This window comes from Amblyraja radiata, chromosome 1, assembly GCF_010909765.2.
Source record: "Amblyraja radiata isolate CabotCenter1 chromosome 1, sAmbRad1.1.pri, whole genome shotgun sequence".
Lineage (NCBI taxonomy): Eukaryota > Metazoa > Chordata > Chondrichthyes > Rajiformes > Rajidae > Amblyraja > Amblyraja radiata.
In genome coordinates, this window is record NC_045956.1 from 24,867,592 (window position 1) to 24,889,478 (window position 21,887).

The 21,887-nt window shown below is 42.0% G+C and overlaps 1 protein-coding gene and 1 long non-coding RNA gene across 2 annotated transcripts in view; one reads left to right on the forward strand and one right to left on the reverse strand.

Moving 5' to 3' along the window:
- Nucleotides 1-1,525: 1,525 nt before the first annotated feature.
- hmx1 (H6 family homeobox 1) lies at nt 1,526-4,040 on the reverse strand. Its single transcript, XM_033018955.1, has 2 exons — nt 3,512-4,040; nt 1,526-2,459 (listed from the first exon to the last, which is right to left on the reverse strand). The coding sequence occupies exons 1-2, from the start codon at nt 3,804-3,806 to the stop codon at nt 1,849-1,851; spliced, it is 906 nt and encodes a 301-aa protein (XP_032874846.1). The 5' UTR covers nt 3,807-4,040; the 3' UTR covers nt 1,526-1,848.
- Nucleotides 4,041-4,584: 544 nt separating this feature from the next.
- LOC116970768 overlaps nt 4,585-21,887 on the forward strand; it is a 38,919-nt gene continuing 21,616 nt past the window's right edge. Inside the window, exons 1-2 of the long non-coding RNA XR_004411314.1 lie at nt 4,585-4,707; nt 7,159-7,255. This is a non-coding gene — a long non-coding RNA (uncharacterized LOC116970768). The remainder of the gene's footprint in view (nt 4,708-7,158; nt 7,256-21,887) is intronic.

Here is a 21,887-nt window from a genome sequence, read left to right on the forward strand (position 1 = left end):
TTTGGTTCATTTTTATTTCTACTTCATATACAGCAGAAATAAGTTTCAAACATACTCCAATCACCACGGGATATTTTGTATCAGACATAATTTGGACCCCACAATTAAAGTGTTGCAGGCATAGCCATTCATGTCGTGCCGAATAGTAGTTTCATGTTTTAGATGCACAAAATTGCTGATATATTAATAACGTTTTCAAAATCAGTAGGGATCGAAGCACGTGAGAAAATTCTAACTGTCATCCAGGATAAGACACGGATTAAAGAGAGCTGGTTAGTTTAACGTGCTTATTTCTGGAAAATCGTGTCAACGCGTAAACTCCGCTAAAGTTTCGATTGTAATTTACAAACGAAAGAAGTCGAACAAGTAACAGCTTTTCATGAGCTTTGAATAAATCGAAAATATTTTGTGATTCAAAAGCAACAGTCATTAACCATTATAAACCAAGGACACTATAAACCAACTGCAATTGATACGATTTATTACATCAGGCATCAACGTTGTTTACTGAAAATACCTATATCACCTGTTAAGTATGTATTTTGCATAAAACCCGTGGCGTTTTACATTTTAACAATTAAAATCAGGAACAGAAAAACCCTAAGACATTGTTTGTGACATTTTTCCCTGTTAGGTGTCAATGTAGATTATCCAATTGAGATTATCCTGTTCCAATTAAAAATTATTTGGCAAAATAAAGCATAATTTGATTATCTTCAGACTCAAATGCAAAGACAAGATCCAGGGTTGGATAGCAAATATCAAAACATGTCACACAGTCGAATCTCGGCAGTGGTTTGTCAGAAATTATGTTAAGAATGTGTCTAGAAAGTTAGATTATTTTTGCTTAATGCATTATATGCTGAAAATATTGAAGAGTTAATAAGTTACCAGTTAATAATAACTTGTATTTTTTTCCGAAAGAGTGTTATGTTTAAAGGTGAAGGGTTAATTGAAAATTATAATGTAAAACAAAACGAGGGGGTGGGGTGGGTAGGGTGACAGACTGCTGCTCGGTAGTTAGTGCGCCTGATAATTGGTTCTGTAGCAAATCAAACAATGTATGTATTTATATAAAAATTAAACGCAGTAACACTCGGACTCAAACACAGGATTATTTGGGTTGTGTAGCGGTTAAACAGGGTTTATTGCATCAATTGTATACTCTGATAATGCAAGGATGGTTAGCTACAAATAATTAAAGGAATAAAATCAACAAGAGTCCCCAGTAACTAATGATTATTGATACTAAAATCCCATTGAGCACTTTGAACTTGCACTGCTATCCTCTTATGCTCATTCTAATAAGACCTATGAGTATAAAATATCTAACGATATAGCACAGCAATATATTGAATAAGCAAATGAATTTCATCGAGTTGCATATAAAGTTTACTTTGTGTGTGTGTGTGTGTGTGTGTGTGTGTGTGTGTGTGTGTGTGTGTGTGTGTGTGTGTGTGTGTGTGTGTGTGTGTGTGTGTGTGTGTGTGTGTGTGTGTGTGTGTGTGTGTGTGTGTGTGTGTGTGTGTGTGTGTGTGTGTGTGTGTGTGTGTGTGTGTGTGTGTGTGTGTTGGCCTCAATGGCCATGGTGGAATATTACCCCATACAATCAGTGAATGCGGAAACCACCGAATAGTCATAACTTCGGGTGTGTGTACAAAACAAATTTCCTCTTCGATCCTGCAGTAATAGCACCTCAAAAGTCACTTATTGCACATCTGTACCAATAAAAAAATGTGAGAGGCAATCAAAAAGCTGTGGAGCTGACCAAGTCTTTTGCTTATTTTGTTGTTGTATCGTGCAACTGTCTTTAGCTTTGATGTCGGGTTTTCCGATCGAAGGGAAGTATTAAACAAGTCCACTCATCTGTGATCTTAGGAAAGGCAGAGGAGAAGGGAATGTTGCGAGCGGATAACTTACTGAGTTGGAAAAGCTTATCAGAGGAGGCGACACTTGCGGCATACTGAAGTTTAAGGCGCCAGGTGGTGAGTTTTCGTGATATAAAATGGGAACTCTCACGATTCTCTGTGCACTGTGAGAAAGATTGACCGCGTCCAGGTCTGCGGCCAACTGCCTTTTCCACTTATTTCTCCGGTTTTGAAACCATATTTTGACCTGAGTTTCGGTCAGGTGAAGCGTCGCGGCCAGGCCTGCCCTTTCGGAACTGCTTAGGTAGCGTTTCATGTCAAATGTGGACTCGAGCTGGAAAACCTGACTCCTGCTGAAGACTGTGCGCGTTTTCTTTTTACGACTGGATTTCTGGTCAGCGTCCGCTTGGCTTTTCGCCGCCTCGTTGCTCTCCGCCTCTGATCTCTTTTCCTCCCGCAACTCGCCATCCTCTTGTCTGCAGATCTCCTTAGGGCCGTTTCCTTTATTCAGTACTGACGGCGAGTCCAGATCACTGGGTGTGAGAGAAAAACAATGTTCTTCCTCGGAACTTGGACATCTCTGTTTCGGACCTATGGGACAAATAGAGATAGGTGGGTGTAAGCTGTTGTGTTTTGCATTGTAGTAACATTAACTCCCCACCAATGAATACTAATATTTCTACTCTCCAATTTTGTTTAAACTGATTGAATGTCGTTCTATGTGTCATCGCGAAGGTTGCATAAGCTTTTCCGTCAGTAATTTTGAAAGCTGAGCTTTGGTTTAATTTGCAATTTAAACATCTACAGATAAATGCAGAAAAAATGATGCATTTCAATTCCTATTCCTTCCGAACAATATGCCCAACTGTTGGCGTATACCGCCAATGGGAATCTGTTTTGATATTATTAAGCGGGTTTAATGTAAAATAAACTGAAATAAGATTTGCCATTTTGTAGCAGAAACACAATTTAGACTCTAATTCCTTGATGCAGTGCAGTACATATAAAATATGGGAGGATTAAAAAAACACAAAACACCAAAAGAACACGCTGTTCTTCGACGTGTTCCCTCAGCAAATCCGCACCGATTTCCCGCAAGGTTTACACAGCGCTGAAAGTGACGTCGGATACTCTGTGAAATGGCAGAGTGCCTTTGCATTATAGATAATTATCGACAATCGCAAGGCGTTAGTGTCGGATTTTCACAGATTGACTCATTTTATAAAGGGAACCGGTGCAGACAATTGGGCTGGACGTGGTTGCTACGTTGTATTTGATTGCCCGCGATCAACAAATGGACGCAGAAGACTCTGACAGGGCTGATTCTGCAGTCCTGTCGCCCGATGCGATCTGCTGCTAGGTTTGTTACACTGAGCTAGAAATGGAAGGGATCCGCGGCGCAATCTGCTTCTCAGCCTCCGGCTATTGCTAACATTTTCTGCTCATTCTGTCAAGACACTTGAAGGAAGCGCTAAGCGAAGAGCGGAGGTGGGGGAAACAAAGCTTAAAACCTTCTTATTTCTGCCAGGCGCTCAACTCTGCTCAATGAAGAGCGAGGGCGTCGGCGGATGGGCCCGGTGTGACACCGATTGACTGCCGGTTTCGTGCTGTTCATGACCGCCGCAATAAAAGGGTTGACTTACAGTCTGGGCTGGGACATGCCGGCCGTGCTTGTGTATACCACTGTAACGTGCTTCCTCGGAGTGGGTAGGTGTGCACACAGAGGTCCTGAACGGATATCTGACAGCAGCCTTGGTTGTAATGGTTGTCAGGAGCCCCGTTGTGGAAACAGTTTGGTCTGGGGCCGACGTCTTCCGCGTTCTTCTCCCGTCCGCCCGTCTGCTTTCCTTTCCCATTGCTCCGCAGTAGATTCTCGATAAAAAACGAGGACACCTTGGCGGGCGGCGTGCTTTGACCCTCCGTCACTTTATCCGGCATGATACCCTCGTAAGTGAATGGAGGTAGTGGAGATCAGAGCAATCGTCTTTTGAATTGTGTTCTTTGATTAGTCGACGGGGACGGACCTTCCTTCTGGCTGGAGGGCGATTCTTCGAGAGATCATAGCAAACCTGCGCCTAAAAGCAACGCCGACCGAACTGCTCTCCCTCCGAAAAACATAAGCACGAACACATCGTTCTCTCGGCGCCAGACAGCGAGGAGAAAGTGGAAAGGGGGGAGGGTGGAGTAGGGTGTGTGGGGGGGGGGGGGGGTGTTAGCTTGTGAATGGTAATGATGAAATTAAAATGTCAGACGAGTTAAATGCTTAACATGCAAAGAATATACCACGGATTGGACGGACACAATGGCAAATGGGATTACTCAAGAAAATAAAGGAATTGCTTGCAATGATTTCATTGCACTGTTTGGTACCGTGTGCCCGAGGCCACAGCAGCTTGTCAGTCAGGGGCTTTATTTAGGTCAATTAGGAAACAAATCACAAATCAGAATGCTCAGGCATTGCGCACGGTGAGAGAGGGACCGTGGGGAGGGAGGGGGGGGGGGGAGACTTCATTTGACCCGATACCATTTACTATTGGGTAACAACGAGCATTAAACTTGCTGTTCGTCGCCACCACCCCTCCCTCCGCTCTCTCTCCCCACCTCCACCCTCCGCCTCGGCATCAAGGATCCTCCCCACTCTCACACAAACACACGCTTACGCCCAAATAAAGCAAGAAAAATTGTCAATTGCAACGCGACAGCCATACGCAGAAAGTTGAAAGCTTTCGCGGGTGTTTTTGTTTTGCTAGCTTCGGCATTTTATCTCTTGGCTATTGCAAACTTTATAAAGCAATGCTGAGATGAAAAGCAAGACGTTGTGCGTTGACTGGTTTACACTGTGAGTGGATTCAGTGATGTTTTCTCTGTGCCGTTACCAGGCAGCTTTATCTAACATGATCATTCATTTACAAAGTCGGTTTGTAATCGTTATTTTCGATTTACCATTAGTTCGCTTTAACGGCTCGAGATCTTCATTATTCCAGCGAAATTAAATGTGATTTTTGCACTCCGCCGCCGGCGAATCGAAAGACTTTCCTTTCCTTTGGAGTCACGGTGGCGTTAAAAAATGTTGAATGAAGCGTCTCCACATTGTCTTTTCAGCAGCGCCATCCAATTTAAAATATGTGCAGAATAATTTACTGAGGGGTAATTGCGCAACCTTGCATAAAGTAAGTTGAACTTGGCTGTACATTTACCGTGAAGTCGCCTCTTACTGAGCATTCTATCCAGTAATCGGTTTTAAACTCCCTTTCATTGTTGTTGCCTTGTAGTTTTAAGCCCGATCATGCTCGGTTCAAAGGCCGGCCAGTTACTGCAAATGTCAGCTTAACTCGGCGTCCTTGTGGATTGTGTTTTATATTCACCCGGGTTCATGACAATTCAATATATGGTGCCGATTCTCTGAACCAGGCACCGACTCTTTTTTATTGTATGTTGGTTAATGACCAATCAAAAAAGTTAAATTGAATAAAACACTCTGAATGTTCAAATTGTAACAGGATATAACGTGGATCCATTGATAAATAAAATAACCAGAACAGTATCTAAAGAAAACCGTGAGAATAATATGACTGTATCAAATTGTTACTAGTTGTGTTTATATGTTTGTTTATTTATTGTGCAATTGAGTTGGCAGCTCGCAATTTGTCGTAAGCCTGACCACTTGAATACATACACTGGGTTTAAATGTCAATCTTGGGAACATGTTCATGTAGATTGTAATACGGAGAACACTTCACAATCGTATATCTGCTGAAGTGGCGTCATTCTTGGCTAAGGAATGAGAATGGAACGAGATATTTGCAATAAATCGCTGTGCTTTTCGATATTGCTGTATTATCACTGTTGAAGAACAACGATTTTTCATAGTCCATAAGCATGTGTTTAAAACTGTAGATAGACACCGCTCAGATAGACAGATACAACTGCACGTGATTTCACCTTTAAAGTTGCTTTCATTAATTATTAAGCGGCACATTAAATTATTTCTGAAGAAGGGTCTCGACCCGAAACGTTACCCATTCCTTCTCTCCAGAGATGCTACCTGTCCCGCTGATTTACTCCAGCTTTTTGTGTCTATCTTCAGTTTAAACCAGCATCTGCAGTTTCTTCTTACACATTAAATTATTTGTATCCAGGCAGAAGTTGCAAAATAATCGTATGGCCACATTCTTCCCTTTATTCTGGAGTATTACAATGATTTAGATCTCTGGGAAGAAATAGAGCTAATGAAAATGGAGACGATTGCACTACATGTAAGATTTTTATATCATCTTTTATTCGTTTTTTGATACCTTGTGTGTATCAGCAGGAAAGTATGAGGGGAATAGGGTTCAGACGCAGGACTGAAATGATAAACGGCGAACAGAAGAAGTCTTTCCTGAATTTGAAATGCGCGGTCGCCTTCCCAAGAGCAATTAGTAATTATAGCCGCTGGTAAAATCGATAATATGTTATTTCAGCATCAAAAGTACACAATATTTATATTATAGCGAGAAGAACGTCAATTACAATGTATATGAGTTTTCGTATCTTAGTTACACAAAACATATTTACATATTACAAAAATATCTAAACAATATTTTTTCCAGATTGTGAAATGAAAGAAAAAATCCGATTGCTCAGACATATGGTCAATGTAATATTAAACCCTAAATGCAATGCATCAGTTGAAAGTAAAATATTTGTGATCAATATGGTACCTGGAGACAGTCATCCTCCAATTGAGCAATGTATCTGGTTTTCTTAAATGTCCCGGAGAGGAAAGCCATGTTTTGTCATCAGTACAATATTGCAGTAACGTAGAGGCAAAGATTTGGAAATATTAATTTGAACATGGACAAATAAAGCAGTGTCTGTTTTTCAATAGTTGAGTTTGATTTCCTCCTCTCCACCATATCCTTTCAACGGAGTCCATACTCATATAACATGGCAGAAGCAGGAATTGACGAGATGACTGGAATATCAACCACGCAATCTGCTTCTTTCTAGAGCAGTGACATCTAACATTATTTATTTATTTACGCACAGTCGCTAGGTTGTAACCCAGGCAGCAAACAAAGACATAGTCTCTACCGTTTATACACCACAACGAAATCACCCTAACTACTGTTGTTCCATCTTTTATGTAATGCCTGGCATTTTCACATTTCAGTCGAACGGGTGACACTTCGGTAGGATGACCGGGAAATATTCTCTCTGATATATACATTGGCCAATATGTATAACATTTTTTAAGGGATATTTGTACATGTTGTTCAAATAGTGAAATATTTTGTGTTGTTTTTAGGCTGGATAATTGGTGTTTCAGCTGGAGCCGATAACTTAGTGGAAGTGAAGCTCGTTCTCCGTCCATTCAAAGTTGAATCATTATTTGGACCTCCCAGGTAAAAACAAAATCACTTGTGCACATTTCTACTGGTGTTAACTTGAGCAATAATCGAAATGACACTCACTACACTTGATTAACCAATGGGAAATATATGACAAACTCTCCAATTGTAAGATGAGCTATGCAGCTTAACTTGCAATTGAACTAATAACCTAATTTGGAAATAAAGTTAATTTGGGTGCATATTGTAGAGATTAATTAGAGTCATGGAATCATGGATAGATACGGCACGGAAACAGGCCTTGGGGGGGAACCGAGTCCAAGCCAGCCATCAGCCTATCATTTTGGGCGTTATAAGAATTATCTGCCACCACTCCTCGAAAACTTGTAAATATACATCGTATTTTATTTTATTTCAATTCCATTTCAGTTGCCCGAATCAGCAATGGCGATCGTGCCTTTTTTTTTAAATCCCGGAGTTCTACAAATTTGAATGTGGAATTATTTCATTTGCTCCCCTTTTACATCATATATCTGTTAATAAGCAATCCAATTAACTGCTCAGTCTGTGGTTGTCAGTGTTTTAATAGTTCCTCATTCAAATCCCTACGCTGCCATAGTTTCCACTGTTAGGATTGTTCTTTAAAAAATACGAAAATAAATTCGAGGAAGAATATTTCCCTGTGCAGTATTTCCTTCACTCCAATCCTTTTTTTAAAACGTTTTTTAAATTTTATTCTGCATTTATTATTACTTCGTTTTAATTGCAGTTTGGGACCTTCGAGTTTAGCCACAAATAATACAATAACGAATATTGTTGTTAATTATTCTTGTTTTAGAAAATTTAATGAATTGGTATTTGCTTCACTCGCGATTGGGGTCAAAGTCAATCTGGTAACAAATTTAGTAACGACTCGTTGACTGAATAAATGGGCCTAGCTTAGATGGGCATCTTGGTCGACAAGGGTGAGTGGGGCTGAAGGGACCGTTTCCGTGCTGCATGACTGTCTAGCTAATGGATAGCATCGTTTCGATGTTTATATCCAAACATCCATATCTCTTAAATATGCCTGCAGCATCTGTCTCTTATGTCAATTCCCACCAACTACGGAAACATGTATCAATTATTCATTTGATCTTCGTCCTCCTAACCAATAACCAACTTAATCTCGTTAGTCTATTCATTTGTTTAAAAGTGTGGTGAATTTCATCATTTTGGATATAGGAGCGAGTGCTGCAGACGCTTGTGGCGGTAAAAGCCGTCTAATGATTCTGCCATCATTCAACTTTTATTCCTCTCCGGTTTATTTTTAATAACTTTATTTTTTTTAATAAACGACACAAAATGTTGGAGTAACTCAGCAGATCAGGTGGTATCTCTGGAGAATATGGATTTGTGAAGTTTCGGGTCGAGACCCTTCTTCAGAATCACATTTTTCGTACCGAAATGTCGCCTATCCATGCTCTCCAGAGATTCTGTCCGACCCGCTGAGTTACTCCAGCTTTTTTTTTGTAAACAAGCATCTGCAGTTCCTTGTTTCTAACTTCATGTTCGGTTCATTTACTTGTTCTGGAGTAATATTAATTCATTGACTTTCCAAATGTTACCCAATGTTGCTGGAGCTGTCCACCCCGCCCCGCCACGATCACCCAGAGAAATCGAACATTTTTGTGTGGCAATTTTATATTTCGTGTAACACAAAAAAAAACATTTTGTTCATAAAAGGGACCATGTAGGACATCGTGAATATTTATTTGCGCCACGTCACACACACACGCACGCACACACACACACACACACACACACACACACACACACACACACACACACACACACACACACACACACCAATTAAAAACAAATGCAAATTATGTAAAGACTTTTTCATTGCGTTGTTCGCACTTGAATTGTTATCGCGTATATGTTCTCTTCAGAGAGGAAGTGTTCTTGTCAATTCCTCCGCATCAGTTCCCTGAAGTAATCACGTGGAGTGTATTGTTCATTTTGCGTTTATTCCAGTTCTACCTGTCACGGTAAATAACCAGCCATCAATCAACGGGTGGCATTTCATTTTTCCGTCCAGTCAGAGCATGTCTATTAGCAAATGAAGAATTCTATTTCACACACCTGGGCTCTTGTTGGTGTGTGAACAACATGTTGAGAATTATGCAATTGTAGCATCGCAGTGGGAAGCCAGAAGCCTCATTAAATCGCTATCCTGTTTTTAAATTACAATTTAGTTAGTTCATTTTTGCCACTTAGGAAATAACTTTCCCGTTTGGGTAATGTTGTCCAGTTATTTTTTGAAAAACAGGAACGAAGCTTGTTACCATCATTTTTTCAGGCAGTGCGTTCAGAGCCAGCGACTCCCATTACATGTTCATTGTTTCCTATGAAAGACTTTGAAAAATAAGAATCACATTTCACACTTTGAATTTAGGACTTTTAATTCTTAACATGGCCATAATCACAATCTAACCAGATGGAAAATAAGAACTCAAAGTGCCGTTTTAAAGTGCAAATGTTCCCGGGGAACATGAAATATTGTTACTCAAATTCTGAGATGATAATAGATTAGTGATAAGCCAGTAATATTGCGATTGCGAACAATATGTCGACCTCATAATATTATTGGTATGATCACGAACCCGGAGACGACGGTATCCCTGCTGGAGTTTCACAACTTGGCAGAGAAAAACTACAGGCACAGATTCATATCTGGCCCGTGTAATAGACTGCACCACATTTGCAACTCTCTGTAATTAATATTGCGCTCTTGGGCAAAGTTGCTCCCAAACCAGGCAATGATGCATCACAATATGATGCTTTCTACGATGCAACTGTAGAAGCTGTTAAGACGACATGCCAAACTTCCTCAGTCTTCAGAGGAGGTAGAGGCATGTGTGTACTGTCTTGATCATAGCATCAATATGGTGGTCTATGACAGATTGCTGGTGATATTTACATCGAAGAACTCGAAGCTCTCGACCATCTCCACTTCAAAATTATAGATGGCGATCGGGACTTTTATACCACCTCGTTACCTTGAGACAATATAACTTGCTCCTTCATCTTGCTGACAGTGGAGAGGCGCCGATTGTTTTGACACTCTTTTACTCTGCTGTATGTCGCTTCATATACTGTTTCATCATTGTTCGTGATAGGGCTCATGATGGCGGTATTATTTGCAAACTTTAAATGGTCTTAGAACAGTAGTTGTCCAATCGTGCGTGTATAGGGACTGTAGTATGGGCACCCTACTACACTATTGTGGCTTTGCATATGATCCTGGAGGTCTCCGAAATTCGATCATCTTCAAGCGAGGTAACCATAGTGTGGTCCACCTGTTTTGTCAGAGTGCCAACTTGGTCCTTCTCCATCACCTCCTCCAGACAGTCTGAAGAAAGGTCTCGACCCGAAACGTCACCCATTCCTTCTCTCCAGAGATGCTGCCTGCCCCGCTGAGTTACTCCAGCATTTTGTCTACCATCTCTATCTTATCTCTGCTTTCTGATGGAATATATGTGGTCACCTTAATGAATAGGTCCGCGAGGAATGTAATATAAATGCAGACTGGTTTGAGGCAAGGCTTGGTGCTTGACCAAACCTCTTCTATTTATTTTCTTGCGCGGTGTTGAAACTCACCACTGGGAACATTTTGACTAGAATGGCTAATCAGCAAAATGAATGGGGTAACTTTGAAGCCCACGTTGAATCCATTCCAGAAGGAATTACCCCCAAAATACAAGAGAACTAGCCTTTCACATGACAGCTACAAAAGGGGTCCTTCGCTGACCTGTCCTTGCGACACAGCAGCAACCCCCATTTATAAAGATCCGATCGAGACTGTGAAAAATGTTCACCTCTCATATTCTCACATCTTGGGAACGATCTTTCAACGAAGGCAAGTACGCGCGGTGTTCATTCACTATCTGCCTCAGAGCGTTCGCACGGCCCTGAGACACCTGGGGATGTAAGGTTCTTGGTCAACTGGGCAACACATAGAAAACGCGAAGCTACCTATTGCAGGCGAGTTATTGCAAGGGAAAAATGGCAACTCCCTCGCTGCAAAATTATTCAAATATATTGGCAGATTGAGCAGACTAATGTCTGTGGCCCTCTCCCAAGCTAACATTCCCGGCACCAGTTGAACTCACTTTACGCATTTGACCCTATCTGCGTGCGGACACCCGAAACAGACACTCCACTCTTCACTCAGTTACGGGGAGAGATTACAGGATGAAATGCGAGAAAGATGCAAGGATGTTTGCAAAGCCTCCTTGGTATGAACATATATAACTTTACCGACGACTGCAACAAATTCCTGGTCAAAAGCCACTCAATGTTTTTAAAAGAATCATTCAGAATGGCATTGACAACCTCGAATAACAACCTCGAACAACCTTTATTATTCTGTTGCAAATATGCGCGCCAATCTGAGGAGGGATCTCTACCCGGATCGTCACATATCCATGTTCTCCAGAAATGCTGCCTGACCCACTGAGTTACTCCAGTACTGCTCGGCCTTAACCGGTATTAGTTCTTTGTTTTTAGGTTTAAACATTTAATTGTCCCGTTTCATTAAACATGTCACTTGGCACTTGACTACTGAAGACATTTGTTGGGAGTTCGCTTAATCCTAGCGGAAGGAACTTCTTCTTCTTGCGTGTGGCGTGCACAGCCTAAAGTTGTCGGACAACTTGTTCTATTTGATCTTATTTGATTGTGCACGCCGGGTTGATTGCATTCGTCGAAACAGGGCGGACCACGTGAATGTCGCAATCATCCACCCCAGCGAAAGGATGAAAGGAGCGCATTAGTTTATAGACCGCCAGCACATCCCCGCTCCATCCCGCACCTCCTGTCTCTCCGTGCCGCATTCCGCTGCTCCTTAGAACCCACACAATAGAGAAGAGGACAAGCCATACCTCACTCCCTCCCACCACACTACCTGAAACGGAGAAGAAGAATAAAATAAAAAGCACACATGCTGGAACAACTCAGCTGGATAAACAGCATCTGGGGAGTGAAAATGGACAGCCGAGGTTTCGGGTCATGACCCTTACAGCCCGAAGAAGGATCCCAAGCCGAGACCTCGCCTATCCATTCACCCCACAGATGCTGCCTGACCCGCCGAGTCGCTCCAGCACTTTGTGTTGTTCTTAAGATTCCAGCATCTGCTGTTTCTTGGCTCAATAATAGCATTATCTTCACCCTCCGTTGTATTCTGTCTATGTTTCCGAAGTTCTGTTAATGATTGACTTATTGAAGCCCATTCCGGGAACAAGCATAAATGGATTGACACCACACAATAAGTGTGGTGAGTAAGTGTCTCCTGTTATTGGACTATTACTTCGACAACTTCAAAAATAGCTGTGTATCTCCCTCTAGTAACCGAGAGTTAATCCCCGCTAATGGGTGATCGGCGGTAACCGTGCTATTATCTGTATTCTGTCTCACTCCCCGATGTCAATACTGTGAATAATTTGCGGAAACGGACCGTCACGCCATCTTTAAACATTGCCAATGAAAACCGTGTTGAGCGCATTAATGGCTTCTTGCAATGGCCCAATCGCTATCCTTTTACCATAACATTTGCACGTCTCTTTCTGGTGTGAAAATGAACCACCTGGTTTGAGAATCGGAAGGTTCTGCAGTTCGGCTGTTTTAGTTTCGTTTGGAGATACAGCGCGTAAACAGGCCCTTCGGCCCACCGAGTCCGCAACGACCAGCGATCCCCGCACACTAACACTATCCTGCACACACTAGGGACAATTTTACACATACACCAAGCCAATTAACCTACAAACCTGTACGCCTTTGGAGTGTGGGAGGAAACAGAAGATCTCGGAGAAAACCAACGCGGTCCTGGGGAGAAGATACAAACTCCGTACAGACAGCATCCGTAGTCTCCTGCGCTGTAAGGCAGCGACTCTACCGCCGCGCCACCGTGGCCGCCCGTGTAGAAAGAAACTGCAGATGCTGGTTTACACCGAAGATAGACACAAAATGCAGGAGCTCAGTGGGTCAGGCAGCATCGCTGGAGAGAAGGAATGGGTGACGTTTCGGGTCGAGATCCTTCTTCAGAACCTGGATGTGCTGTTCTTATTCATGAGCACGGGAACAAGAGTGACCACTCGCCCATCATACATGCACAGTACTGCCATTCTAATAGATTTTAAGTGGTCTGCGTCTCAAACCCATCGACATTTCCGTCGAACATTTGTTTGAATTAACCACTCTCAAAGTATCAACATCTATGAAAGTAAATGCAATTGACAAAATATGAATTAGTATTAGTTTAATATAGATGATTCATCACTGCGCAAAAAGAGAAGAAGTCATGACTGAAATAAACGTGTTGAATCTCTAGTCACTATCCCGCAACTCTCCTAAACTTACGGGTCATTCTTCAGAAACATCGTCTACCCATTCCCTCCACAGATGCTGCCTGAGCCGCTGAGTTTCTCCATCACTGTGCTTTGCTCAAGATTTCAGCATCTGCGGATACTGGTGGTTACAGATAACCACGCGGAAGCTCAGAGGGATTTGCGACACTGGCCTTGGTCATATCATACGGTAATCAACAAGCAAATCCATATGTGGTCATCTTATTTAACTATATTTTAGGAACGGTCTGATGCTTGAAGACTTCATTTTGCAAACTCTTCTATGATTCATCAGTAACTGTATTCATTTACCTGCAAGTTATGCTCAAAGGCAAATAGATTAGGTCTGAAGAAGGGTCTCGACCCGAAACGTCACCCATTCCTTCTCTCCAGAGATGCTGCCTGTCCCGCAGAGTTACTCCAGCATGTAGCATCCATCTGCGGTTTAAACCAGCATCTGCGATTCCTTCCTACACCGACATCAGTGCTGTTATTAACTTTCATGGTGTAATTTACAACCTGGACTGATAGAAATGCTTTAGATGGGACGGTGGTATAAACGTTGCATAAAAATCGAACATCTCAGCTAGCCTATTGATATTTCAGGCTTACTTTTTCGAACGTATAATTAGATATATTTAAGTTTGTCCATAAGAACCCCGCTTACCAAAACAGCTGGCTTGCATCAAAAATCCTGTGCCAGATTCAAGATATATAGGATTACGATACAAGTAACACTCCATAAGCAATTAGCACGGTTAATTCATGGGATGATAAATTACAGCGAGTCTCCCAATGAAAGGCATATTTCTACATATATGGCTTGTAAATGGCACGGTGGTTGAAGGTTATCTGATATTAGCAGGTCGGGAATTACCATATTAAACAATAATGACCGCAGAGGAAATAAAATGATTGATCATCGAACTCTTATGGTACTGACAGCTCCAACCCGGCCTGTGATTTTAAAGTCCAGATGGTTGGTGTATATTTTATGTCGCTTATAAGAATGTATTACTTGTTGTGATTAAACTTATAATGATCTAATTTGTTCACTATTCCGAAACTATCCAACAACTGCACTGAACAATTGTTATAGATGTTTTCGCTGCGTCGCGCCGTCAACACGTTTTGGCGGGGGTAGTTTCAAAGATAAATTCACCGAGGATCAGTTGTCTTAAAGGGCAGCATCAGTTATTCAAAGGCACTCGCACTACCAATGTCGCAATCAGCTTTTATTTGTAAAGAACTTCCTAAATAATAAACAAGCTCACGAACAACAACACCGGGTTAGATATCGAATGACGGAAGGACAGAAATCCCATTACCTCGTGGACTCTTTTGAATTCCTCAGAGTCCAGGAATGGCAACATTTGAAAACCCTCACCGCCGTTATTAGTTGGATTCTTTCGTGTACATCCATGAGTTTGTGGCTTGAAACTGAACGAACATGTCACTGAAATGCAAACAAATATCATGCTTACAAAGCACTCCACAACAAATCAAATTATATTTAATCATATCAGCTAAGTATTTTCACTAAATCGATTTGCAGTTCGATGTATTTACTTTGCAAGGTTGACTTTTGTGTCAAATTGAAACAGCACGCATCTGCACAAAAGGTGCAGTTTACAATTGGAATCTGCGGTTCAAATTAAATCCGGATTAAAGGCCGGCGAGATTCCTTCAAACGGGAGTAACACACGCCAGTTAGATTTGAGATGGGGTCAAATTAGTGATTGGCTAAATCAATTCTGCAAATTGGGAAAGGTTGGCCATGGAAAATTATTGGACACGGCTTCAAAACTTTAGATAAGAGAACCAATAGACTGCATTATGTGTAGGAAGGAACTGCAGATGCTGGTTTAAACCGAAGATAGACACAAAAAGCTGGAGTAACTCAGCGGGACAGGCAGCATCTCTGGAGAGAAGGAATCGGCGATGTTTCGGGTCGAGACAGTCTGGCTGAAGAGGTGTCTCGTCCCGAAACGTTGCCCATTCCTTCTCTCCAGAGATGCTGCCTGACCCAACACAGCGTGTTGGAGTAGCTCAGCGGGCCAGGCAGCATCTCGGGAGATGGGTAGGCGACATTTCGGATGTTCTCTTTTGACTTTTGTAAATTGTGTTGAGCTCTCTCTTAAGCACCGAGGTTCCAGACAGGATCCGATCATTCCAAACAGAATTTTAATTTGCAACCTCACTGAAAGCGGGAGGAATCTGTGGTAGGATTACTCTTAATTCAAATATGCGCATGTTTTTAAATTCTTAATGTGCCGCAGTCGGGCGAGTGCACATTTAAATCACCTCTCTGAATACTGAAAGGTGCATCTTATCTATGAGTGTATGCCCTGACTGAATATGTATCTCTCTGAAAATGTGGATAGACTTTGCCGAAACTTTGTAAAGTTCCAGCCTTCGTCGATGGACATTGGTTTGCCAATTCCATGCATTGTTTTCAAATCGTTTTAATTTATCCCACAACCCTGCAGCTTGACACGGTGAAAGTACGGTGAAAGGCCCGCCATCAACAATTTCAATTCCGCTGGTGTCCACTGATTGTACAAAAAGAAAATAATAAATGGACCTTAAAAATCGTGCTCGGCCAGTTTGGATAATTATAACTGAATTTCTGAAGCGGGAGAATATTTGGCAACTGCTGTACTACCGCATACTTCGATTAAACCACCGAGACTATCTCCCCCACCCGTTTCTATTGAATTGAATGTTGTGCTTTTCAAAATATTATTTCTCGGTCGGGCGCGAAGCCAGAAATGTCGCGTGCCTAGTTGTCTAAGCAAGCGTGTTTTTAAAGTTATCCGAGTAAAGAGAGGCGTGGTTCTCATAAAAAAATATTCCCACAAACAATAATTAGTATTCTTGTTTTCCGTTCTCGGTTTTCTTCTCACGCATCTATACAGTTGCCAATGTGTCGTGCAGTTTGCGCAGTCCCTTGTTCCTTGTGTGTCCCCTTGTCCGTTTAACTGGCGGTGGCCCATCTAGAATGGGGTTGATTATTAAAGGCGACAGATTTTATTTCAGCCTTGATCGGTGAAGAGGATTTTTTATTTTTTTTGCAATACATCATTGATCCTTTTCAAAATAAGATAACCCACACCAGCGGGGAAAATCCCCACAAAAATACGTGGACAATGTTGCAATTCAATACTTTTATCGGGCTGTTATCGGTATTCTGAACGACCCTTCACCACATTGCCGACTTTGGACTTTTGCGGACTGTCTCTGTAATTGTTAAACTACAGCGCTGAGAACAACATCCTGCGATCTGTATATTTCTCTCCGCCCTACCTAAGAAGGGGTTCGATCCGAAACTTCTCTCCAGGGAGGCTGTCTGTCCCGCTGAGTTACTCCAGCATTTTGTGTCTAAACCTAAACAAGGAAACTTCGCGCCATCAAATTTTTCCTACATACGAGTCATTCATTTTCTCCTTTTGGCCTAGCCCGAATGGTTTGGAAACATTGTTTTCAATAGAATACTGATTGTGTTTTGGCATCCCATTTTCGACAACCAACTGAAGTAATGAACTTGAAATATACAGAAGATAGATACAAAATGCTGGAGTAACTCAGCGGGTCAGGCAGCATTTCTAGAGAGAGGGAATAGGTGGCATAGAAACATAGAAAATACGTGCAGGAGGAGGCCATTCGGCCCTTCGAGTCAGCACCGCCATTCATTGTGATCATGGCTGATCGTCCCCAATCAATAACCCGTGCCTGCCTTCTCCCCATATCCATTGATTTCACTAGCCCCTACAGGTCTATCTAACTCTCTCTTAAATCCATCCAGTGACTTGGCCTCCACTGCCCTCTGTGGCAGGGAATGCCACAAATTCAGAACTCTCTGGGGGATTTTTTTTTCTCACCTCAGTCTTTATTCTAAGGCTGTTGCCCCCTGGTTCTGGACTCGCCCAACACTGGGAACATTTTTCCTGCATCTAGCTTGTCCAGTCCTTTTATAATTTTATATGTTTTTATAAGAAACATATAACGTGGCGTTTCGGGTCGAGACCCTGCTTCCCGAAACGTCACCTATTCTTTCTCTCCAGAGATGTTGCCTCTCCCGCTGAGTTACTCCAGCGATTTTGCGTCTATCTTCGGTTTCAACCAGCATCTGCAGTTCCTTCCTTCACAACTTGAAACATACAATTTACTTGAGAATCGCGAGCAATAGCGATGCCTATGTCCATCGCAAAGAACCATACTTGCACATGGACATTGACTTTAAGCATGTTTTAATGCGAGCAGGATGTTCACATGCCCGGTATTATAAATGTTGTTTATTCCTACTATTCCCCGTGAATTGCTGAATATTTTCTGCATTTCTCAAATTACCTGCAGCCGCTGCAGCGCCGTAACTGCGCCGAGCATTGATTTACAACTCTGTGCAAACTCTGTAATCGTAGAATTTCCGGATTAAAGTCCTGCCGCTGGCAACGTTTACAGTTTAACAAAATTAATCAAATTTGCAACCTATGTGACCGAAAGATAAGCTCCGTGTTGCTCAAAGAATAGATCTGTCGACATGTTGGTGTTTCAAGGCAGAGGCGGCAACGTCAGCTTTGATGACATTTCAGCATTTCACTCAACCACTGTCACTTCCTGAGCACGTCTTCAGATATTGTAACTGTCACTGCGAGCAAAGCGCTTGCATTCGTCCGGGATCGCATATCCGAAATTGAAAAAAAAAAAGCCCTTCTGATCAAAGTGAAATACTTAATCTTGCGGGCGCAGTCCTACAGAGACGCGCACTGGGATCATCATATCGTTTTCCCAAGTCTTACACTGAACTTTGGAAACAAAATATGCCAATACGTAGTATGTGGTGTCATTGAACTCGAGAGATCGTCTCGTTTCAGTTTCCACTTTGTTCTGCCTATTTGATCAACCGAATGACGGTTTCCAACCGTAAATAAGATCATTCGTAGGTAAGATCTTAGATGACACACTTTGTGATATTAACCGGATAAATCGTGGCTGGAAGGGATGAGCAACATTACTGATTGCCCAGAGCAAGGTTGTAAATGAATAGCAATATGAAGGCTCAATTGATACATTGTCAGATACTGAAACACAAAACAGAGGGGAAACAGCCCTAGCTAAGGGAAGAAAAATGACCTTACAAAATATACTAATCGTTGTAGTAATTGGACGGGTCAGGCAGCATCTCTGGAGAAAATGAATAGGTGATGGTTCCGTCTTCGACCCTTCTTCAGACAATCTGAAAAAGGATCCCGACCCGAAACATTACTTATCCATGTTCTCCAGAGATGTTGCCTGGCCCAGTCAGTTACTCCAGCAGTTTGTGTATTTTTCTTTGTAAATCCAGCATCTGCAGTTCCTTGTTTCTCCAAACATAATCTTTATCTTCGTTAGACCGACAGAACAAACTAAAATCCGAAGAAGGGTCTCGACCCGAAAATGTCACTCCAGCGTTGCTGCCTGTCCCGCCGAGTTACACCAGCATTTTGTGTCTATCTTCAGAGCAAAGCACAAAGCGCTGGAGTGACTCGGTGGGTAAGGGAGAATAAGTGGAGGGAATGGATAGGCGACGTTTCGGGTCGGGGCTCTCCTCTAGGCCGCTGCTTCTTAAAGTAGTCGTGCCTGAGTACTAATCTGTGTGTTTGGCCGACCTGGAAGGTTGCTGGAGCCCAGTCCAAAAGTCTTGACAACACGTTTCATTGAATTTGCCCCTTCAAATGAGTAATCATCTTAAATATGAAATTTAAAACAGGACGAACAATAAGAAAACAATAAATCCAAACGAAACCGGTATTCGTGACATAATCATTGCATTGTTTTCCCCGATTGCATTTATTCTCAACTTTATCCAATACCCACCCCATCCGCTGGATATGAGCCCGTTATTGTGACCATTTTCTAATATTCAACTAGTTTCCTCTTTAATGTTTTATTAACATTTTTTTGCTAACGATGTTTGCAAATATCTTTGACATTTCATTCTATCTACCTTTCCCGGTTACAATGCATGAAAATATTACTGGCAACAAATTTTTGTCTCACTTTACTGATATGATGAAGGCTCTCCGTGACCCCTATTGCTTTTATGAGATTAAATTATTAACATAATTCATTAGCTGCACGAATTTGTACACATTGGTCAAATGCAACCCAATGCCAATGACAATAACACTTTTTTTCTGAAAACGTTATCATGTTTCCTGTTGACATAAAATCAAACTGGTCAATGATAACACAAAATGCTTAAAACCATCCGAATAATGTATGTTTTAGCATAGCCATTTTTTTTCTATCTTAATAACCATTATAAATAATCGCCAGTGAAATTCTGTGCAGTACTTGTATTGCAAAACTGTGCAAAACGTCCTCTGAGTGAAAATAATCTGCAATAGGATGGCAAACCTCGGAGCCATCTTCTCTTAAATAGGCAAAATTGATTATAGTGTCAGTATCATAGATGTCATCAAACGTTGTCATGAAACCATCGGCGTGTTTGTATCTCAGTTAACAACATCTGTTCTCCCTAGTCACGGGGAACACATTCGCTTTGCTCGGTAAGCATTTCAACTGTAAATATTTTTTTCAAAGTGAAGAACTAATCTCAAATTCAGATCACTGGCTGCCTTGCTGAACTGCTGGTATTGATGCTGGCAGTGCTGGGAAACAGAGCCATGACCAGGTGGATCAAATAGCACAGCAGATCTATCATTTCCATATTTAGTGCACGCGTGTCACAGACTACAACGCTTGCACTGTGGAAATGTGAGGCGATAGAAGTATTTTTCTTCCATTAAGCACAGCTGATCTGAACTTTTACAGAAAGCAATTACTGCATCTTTTAAGTCACTTGGCTTCGCGAGACCTTAAGAGATGTGGCGGATTTGTCACCATCGCTTCGATTACCATTGCACACGCCAGGGTAAAAGACAAATCTCAGTGGAAATAAACGGCAGGATGGGAGAGAGAGAGAGAGTGGGGGGTGTTGTGTCAAGGTACCCCTGCAAGAAACCGGAATTTTAGGATTGAAATTTGATGATGGGACCAACTGGTCGTTGAGGAAAAGCTTTGCATTTTTGTTAATTGTCTGCATAGCTGTGGTTACCAGTCAATGTCTGATCGGGGATTCTTTGCAAAAGAAAACTATCTGCATCCATCTGCTTCTGCATGATTGGCGCTAGCATTGCGCCATTGATATATGATGTTACACACATGAAAATATGCGCGACGATGCGCACCTGTTTATTTACATCAGTACTGTACACATTGCGATTAATGACAATCGCTTGGTGCAGAAAAAAAAATGATTGCAGATACTTTTGCATTTCAGACTGTCAGTGAAAATCGCCTGCCTCTCATTCGGGATGGCTTGTTTTTTTTTATTTTTGTGCCATTGATTTTTGTACTGGGTTAAGAAATGTGCGCTAATGTGCTTTCCCTTGAGAATGGAGCAGACGTCCAGGCTCCTGCCCATGGAAGTGGGGCAACCTGAGTCTTCTGTGAGAAACACTCACACGAACGCTGATTTTTTTCCCCTCTCTTATATTCGAACCAGGAAACTGAGAGCTTGGTCTAATTTGTTATTGTGATGATCAGCAGAAAGAGGAAATCATATTGAGTAACCGCGCACGCATTCAAAGTTAGGATGCCGTTCTCTATGGAAACCCTTCACAGGTGGAGCAGCGACCTCGCCTGGCCGATGCGCGGCGTTACTTTAGTGGTAAACCATCCAATATTTTTCTGTAAAAGACACACCAAGTTCTGGAGTAACTTCAAATCAAATCAAATCTAATCTAATACGTTTATTGTCATTGCACAACAACTGTACAACGAAATTTCATTGCATCTCCTTCAGTGGTATACATAGAAGATACGGGATAAAAGATTAAAATAACAAAAACACAAACAACCATTGACTCATATACCGGCAATATCTTTTATGGAACGTGGGTAGAAACTGTTAATTAGTCTACCGGTGCTAGCCTTCAGAGACCTGTTTCGCCTCCCAGAGGGCAGCAGAGTGAAAAGGTGTTTGACAGGGTGGGATGAGTCCTGTTTGATGTTTGTGGCCCGGCGTAAACATCGGGCCCTGTAAATGTCATCCAGGGAGGGTAGTTGAGCGTTTGTGATGCTCTGTGCTGTTTTAATAACTCACTGTAGTGCCTTCCTTTCAGCCACAGTGCAGCTAGCAAACCACACCAGGATGCCATAGGAGAGGATACTTTCCACAGCGCACCGGTAGAAGGACAGCAGCAGCGGCTGTGGAACTTCGGGGGTCAGGCAGCATCCCTGGATAACACGGG

Excerpts from the sequence above, each read along its gene's own strand:
- hmx1 (XM_033018955.1), bottom strand. The coding sequence starts at position 3,806 with ATGCCGGATAAAGTGACGGAGGGTCAAAGCACGCCGCCCGCCAAGGTG. Across the intron at positions 2,460-3,511 it reads GGCATGTCCCAGCCCAGACT|GTCCGAAACAGAGATGTCCA; the intron begins GTAAGTCAACCC and ends TTTGTCCCATAG.